Genomic DNA, 6459 nt, shown 5'->3' with positions numbered 1-6459 from the left:
TCGTTTTTGGATGATCTTCAGCAGAATCTTGCTTGCATGTGAAATCAATGACACTGTTCTGTAGTTTCCACACTCAGTTGAATCACCTTTCTTTGATATATAGTCTAGAAATTCTAGTCTTAGAAGAATTGATGATTCCAATGGCCATATTTAATCTAATTATAAATACTGTCAAAAGTCTTATCCAGAACTTGTCAAATAATGTTAAGGACAGAAAATTTTATAAAATCTATATTTATAATAATGTTCAAGAGTTAAGAATCTATGTGCTCCCCCCTTCAAATAATCTTTGAGTCTAAATCTCTTATCACACAGCTGAGGAAACTACAGGTCAGAAACATTGGTCAACAGTCTTAAACTGTGACCACAATTCACATATTGAATTCTTAAATGACCACATCTTGTTGCTTTACAGGAATTACTAAATGTAGATTATTTTTCACTCTAAAGCGTATTCTGAGCTCTGAAATATACTATTTCTGATATCCCCAGACTTCTTTAGTGTTAGTGTAGTATGTATTTTCTCATTCTTTTTATTATTGTGATCTTTATACTGAGAGTAGGTTCCTTGTCTCTCTGCCTTTTATTTGGGGTACTACAACTGTTGTTGTTATCTTCCATCAAATGAACTCATAAAGACCCTATGAACAATGTCCCTGAACTTCATTTTCTCCTGAGCCTACCTCATTGTCTCTGATACACATAACCCCAATGCCACAGACACTGTGTTAATCCATCTCATGAGGAGTCTTCCTCTTCTACACTGACACTCTACCCTTCCAAGCATGATGCCTTTTCCAAGGGCTGGGCCCTCCTGGCCTTGTGCCCTAGGTATGTGAGACAGAGTTTCAAAATCCTTGCCTCCAGGCCAACTGGTTTCACCCTCTCCAGGACAGACCTGTTTATTGTCGTAACAGTCCATGGTATGTTCAATATTCTTCTCTAGCAAGACAAATTCAAAGGCATCAATTTTTCTTCTGTCATGCTTATCGAGACTGTTGTTGTTGTTATGTGCCATCGAGTCGCTTGCGACTCATAGCGACCCTACATACAACAGCCCTAAACTCTGCCCTGTCCTGTGCCAATCACACTGTCTCCGACACTCCCATCCCAATTATCCCAGTCACTGAATCAATCCACCTCATAGAGGGCCTTCCCCTCCTGCGCCATCCCTCCACCCTCCCAAGCATGATGTCCTTCTCTAAGGACCGGTCTCTCCTCACAACATGTCCAAAGTATGTCAGACAGAGCCTCAGAATCCTTGCCTCCAAGGAGCCACACGGTTTAACCCTTTCCAGGACGAAACTGTTTGTTTTCCTAGCAGTCCATGATATTCTCAATACTCTTCTCCAGCACCACAGCTCAAAGGCATCAATTCTCCTTCTATCCTCTTTCGTCATTGTCCGACTCTCTGATACATAACAAGTGATTGCGAAGACCATGTCCTGGATCAAACGCACCTTAGTGTCCAGAGAGACACCATTGCTCCTCAGTACTTTGGAGAGGTCCCTAACAGCAGACTTTCCCATGGCAATGCGCCTTTTAATTTCCTGGCTACTGGTGCCAAGAGTGTTGACTGTGGAGTCAAGCAAACCAAAGCTGTGTACAATCTCAATCTCTTCACCATCCATCCTGATGCGGCCAATTGGTCCAGTAGGGAGAATCTTGGTCTCCTTGACATTGAGCCTCAATCCATATTGTAGGCTACAGTCCTTGACCCTCTGCAGCAGGTACTTAAGGTCCTCTTCAGTTTCAGCAAGCAGGGTTGTGTCATCTGCATAATGCATATTGTTGATAAATCGTCCACCAATCTTGACCCCACATTTCTCCTCATAGAGCCCAGCCTCCTGGATAATCTGTTCTGCATATAGGTTGAAAAGGTATGGAGATAGGATGCATTCCTGGCGTACGCCATTCCCAATTTTGAAGCATGCAGTGTTCCCTTGCTCTGTTCTGACGACTGCCTCCTGGTCCAAGTATAGGTTTCGCATTCGCATGATCAAGTGTTCTGGGATTCCCATTCTTTTCAGTGTCAGCCACAGTTTGTTATGATCCACACAGTCAAATTCCTTTGCATAGTCAATGAAACACAGATAGACATTCTTCTGGTATTCTCTGCTTTCAGCTAAGATCCATCTAACATCAGCTACAATATCCCTAGTACCACAACCCCTTCTAAACCCAGCCTGGATTTCTGGTAGCTCTCTGCTGATGTGTTGTTCCAGTCATTTTTGGATAATCTTCAGTAAAATCTTGCTTGCATGTGAAATAATCAATAGGTTTGAGTTTAAATCTATAATCTATTACTTTCTAGGAAATCCATCATTGTTTAATTTTTTTTCTCCTTTCCTGCCTTTAAACTTTCATTTTCTCGTTACTGGCTTCTATTTTATTTGTTTTATATTCATACATTTTTGAACATTTTCCTGCTTTTCCCCTCTCATCGTCCTCCCCCAGTCCACCTTGCAATGCACCTCTTGTTCTAGATTGTTCTCATACATATAATGCCTAGTCATTAAGTGAGTACTTTAGAGCTTATAATAAACTTCTCTGTAATTTATCACAGACTTAAAAATGGCACTTATATTACTTCACCCATTATAATACACCACCCTTACAACTTTATACTGGCATATATCATAAACCTCTGTATAACAGTTGTCCTACTTGGATATGTGCTATAAAAGAAACACTATGTTGTTATTAAATAGGAATTTAAACAATAAATTACTTTGTAAAGAAACTTAAAGACCCACTTGTAGACCCATGCTGTAGAGTTGATACTGCTCACAGTGATCCTCCATCAGGTTTGAAGGCTATAAATCTTTATGAAAGGATTCTGATCACAGTTCTTTCGAATTCTGGTACTTATACCCCCCATGAAAATACAGGTTTTAATTAGTATCATTACATCTTTAAAAAAACCAACTTTTTATTGAATATGATCTTTATATACATTGTGTTTCATTCATGTTACATTGTGCTTCACACTTCATTGACACTGTGTTTTATATGATCATTTATATACAGTTTGTTTTATAAAATTAATCACCATTGATCTGTGCCTACCATTACACAATCTTTTCAGGTCCGAATTGGGTCTTCCCTTTCTTTCACCCTCCCTCCACCTAACCCATGTGTCCACTGATCACTGATTTAAGCTATCCTAGTGATTTACCATCTCATCATTTTCTTCCCCCTTGGCCTCTATCTCTTCCGCTTTTCAACTTTCAAATACAGCTTACATTCTTCTATTTTTACAACAATGATTTTAAACAGTATTTGTCCTTATGAGACTGAGTTCACTCTGCAAGATGTTCACTAGACTCTCCCAGGTTACATAGTATTTTAGGAAATTGTTGTTCCTTAGTGCTGAATAATACTCTACTGTGTGAATGTATCATACTTTTTCAAACCATTCATTTGCCTTTTATCATTTGGGTTCTTTACATTTCTTGCTATTGTAAATAGTGTGCAAATCTCCATTTGTCTCTCAGTTGTATTTTCCTTGAGATATATTCCTAGCAGTGGAATAGCTGGATCATAATGGGGTCTCTATGGTCAGTTTTTTGAGGAAACATCAAATTGCCTTCCAGAGTTGCTGCACCATTCTACAGTCCCACCAGCAGTGTAGAGAGTTCCAAAGTCTTCACATCCTCTTCAGTATTTATTGCTCTCTACCCTATTAAATTTTGCTACTGCCATTGGAGTATGATCGTATCTCATTGACATTACCAATGAAGAAAACTGTAGATCAATATCTCTCAAGATATAGATGCAAATATCCTTAACAATATCCTGGCCAATAGAATCCAACATTATATTGAAAAAATAATTCATTAAGACCAAATGGGATTCAGAACAGGTATGCAAGGATGGTTTAAGATAAAAAAAATCAACATAATCACATAAACAAAGCAAAGAATAAGGACCACATGATCCTATAATCCTATAAATTGTTGCAGAAAAGGCCTTTGATAAAATCTAACACCCCTTCCTGATCAAAGCACTCAACAAAATAGGAATAGAGTGGAATTTCCTCACCATAGTATATGTGCAAAACCAAGAGCCAACATCATTCTCAATGGAGAAATACCCTAGGCATTCACTTTGTGACCTGGGACCAGATGAGGCTATCCATTATCACCACTCCTATTCAATATTGTATTGTAAATACTTGCTAGGGTAATATGACAAGAGAAGGAATGAGAGGGATCCAAAGTGGCAAAGAAATGGTAAAACTGTTGCCATATGTGGATGATAAGATAGTGTACACAGAAAATCCCTAAGACTCAACAACAACAACACGAAAAGGTTAGACCTAGTAGGCCAATTTAGTAGAGTGGTAAGATCAATATACAAAAAAATCAGTGAGATTTCTCTACAACAGCAAAGGAAACACAGAAAAGAAAAGGAAGAAAGTAATACCATCTACAATAGCCAACCACAAGGTGAAATACTTTAGAGACACTTGTTGATGTTGTTGTTGTTGTTATGTGCCATTGAGTCACCTGCGACTCATAGTTACCCTATGTACAATAGTCCTAAACTCTGCTCTATCTTGTGCCAATCTCAGGATCTCTGACACACCCACCCCCCATTACCTCAATCACTGAATCAATCCATCTCACCGAGGGTCTTTGGAAAATTGCAAAACACTACTACAAGAAACAATATAAAACCTAAGTATTCTTCGGACGCGGATAGAAAGGCTCAACATAGTGAAAATAACAATCATACCAAAAACAATCTACATCTGTAACATAATCCCAATAGATACCAATCTCATTTTTCAAAGAGATAGAAAAGGCAATTGGCAAGTTTATTTGGAAAAGGAAAAAAACCCTGAATAAGCAAAGCCCTTCTAAAAAAGGAAAATAAAGTGAGAGATTCCTGATCTCAAAACACAGCATGAAATTGGTACACTATTCTTTTTCCTTCAGGGTCTTATATCCTATTTATATCAACAAATACAACATATATTTGGTTTTTGGTCTCAAGCATATTTTTAATTTTCTCAAGTTTGTTTTGGATCTTTGAAATATATGTATTCTATGTGTCTACTTAATCTTTCCTCAATCATTCCTTTTTTGCTCTTTCATTTTTTTTTTTTCCTATAAGATCTTTATTGGCAACAGCATTGAGGATTCAACTTCCTCTTAAAAGAGCTGCTTCAGGGTTTAAGAGCTTCTGGGACCATAACTTTAACCAAGCCTTCCATAACAGTTTTTTTACTTTCTATAACAGAACAAGATACTTGAATAAAAGCAATGAATCGCTTTAGCTTTTTCACTTCTGCAGTTGCTGTAACAACTTCTCCAACATATAAAGGAGCTGGGAAGTTAATTTCCTGAGAAAGGAATGCACAGCCTGGGCCTGGCATTTTAGTACCCAGGAGGGTGGAAATAAGTCCATTGATCAAAACTCCATGCACAATTGGCCTCCCAAACTTGGTTTGCTTTGCGAAGTCTTCATTTAAATGCAAAGGGTTGATATCACCTGTCAATTGTGCGAAGACAGCAACGTCCCTCTGTGTGAAGGCTCTGCTGAGTTCAGCCCGGTCCCCAACTTTGACACACAGATGCTGAAGGTGCTGCCTTCCCAACACTGGCTGGTTCAGGTGGAGTCTCCTCTGAAGGCCGCCCCACCAGAGGCGATGGCTAGAAATCCCTGAGTACATCTTGAGCCCCCAGAATTCTGCAAGTTTGCTTCCGTCTTCAAATAGGATGTGGGCACTAACAATTACATGGCAGTGGATGAATACTTCTCAAACAGCACACTCTTCAGTCCAATACAAGCTCCCTACTGTTATCAGATAAAGCAAGAAGAAACGGAGAAACCTGAATCACTCTAAAAGCACATTTTTTTGCCTTGATAGGTTCCTAACAGGGTCAAAGAACTCCACAATTTGACAAGACCACTGCTAGATATTCTCAAGATGGCTGAGAAGGTCTTCTCTTCATAGCTCAGGACGTCCAAGGGTAAGGCAGCACCAGCCTCTTCAAACAGGTCCTTTAAAGCTGTAATAAGCAAATGTTTGAACTGTGCAGCGTTCAGTCTAATTCCATGTTCTTGAAATTCTAGGCAGACCTTCAGGTAGTGGTATTCGGAGGGATTTTTGTACACTACCCTTTCATATGCGGCAGCGGAACCTGGTCTCTTTTCCATTGCGGGTCACACCAAATGTTCGCAAGGTGCTCAGCACTTGTGGTCCCGCTCAACCCTCCGATAGGGTCAAGTGTATAATTACGTTGTAGCGAAGTCCTACGCCCGGTCGGGTCGGTAGCTCAAGCCGCCCTGCGTTGCTCACCCACCGGTCAGGTCCGCCTAGGTCGACAGCCGCCTAGTGCATCCGAAACCGGCGCACATGTCCGACTGGGCCCGCTCCCGCGGAGCGGCCGCTCCGCCTTGGCCTCCTGCCTCTCGCCCCCGGTTGGCCTGGGAGGGCGCCTCCTTTGG

General features: G+C 40.3%; 1 protein-coding gene and 1 pseudogene across 2 annotated transcripts; both read right to left on the bottom strand.

The window, feature by feature from the left end:
• Positions 1-5173: 5173 nt before the first annotated feature.
• Positions 5174-5680, bottom strand: LOC102866847 (hydroxyacyl-thioester dehydratase type 2, mitochondrial-like). Its single transcript, XM_006885097.1, has one exon. The coding sequence runs from the start codon at positions 5678-5680 to the stop codon at positions 5174-5176; it is 507 nt and encodes a 168-aa protein (XP_006885159.1).
• Positions 5681-5783: 103 nt separating this feature from the next.
• On the bottom strand, positions 5784-6175 carry LOC102860466 (annotated as a pseudogene). Its single transcript, XR_438867.1, has one exon. The product of XR_438867.1 is annotated as a ribonuclease P/MRP 14kDa subunit pseudogene (transcript).
• Positions 6176-6459: the final 284 nt, after the last annotated feature.

The sequence above is a fragment of the Elephantulus edwardii genome, unplaced genomic scaffold (assembly GCF_000299155.1).
Source record: "Elephantulus edwardii isolate Elephantulus edwardi_28Jun2011 unplaced genomic scaffold, EleEdw1.0 scaffold00040, whole genome shotgun sequence".
Lineage (NCBI taxonomy): Eukaryota > Metazoa > Chordata > Mammalia > Macroscelidea > Macroscelididae > Elephantulus > Elephantulus edwardii.
The sequence above is the reverse complement of the archived record's forward strand: the minus strand, read 5'-3'. Positions and strand labels throughout refer to the sequence as shown.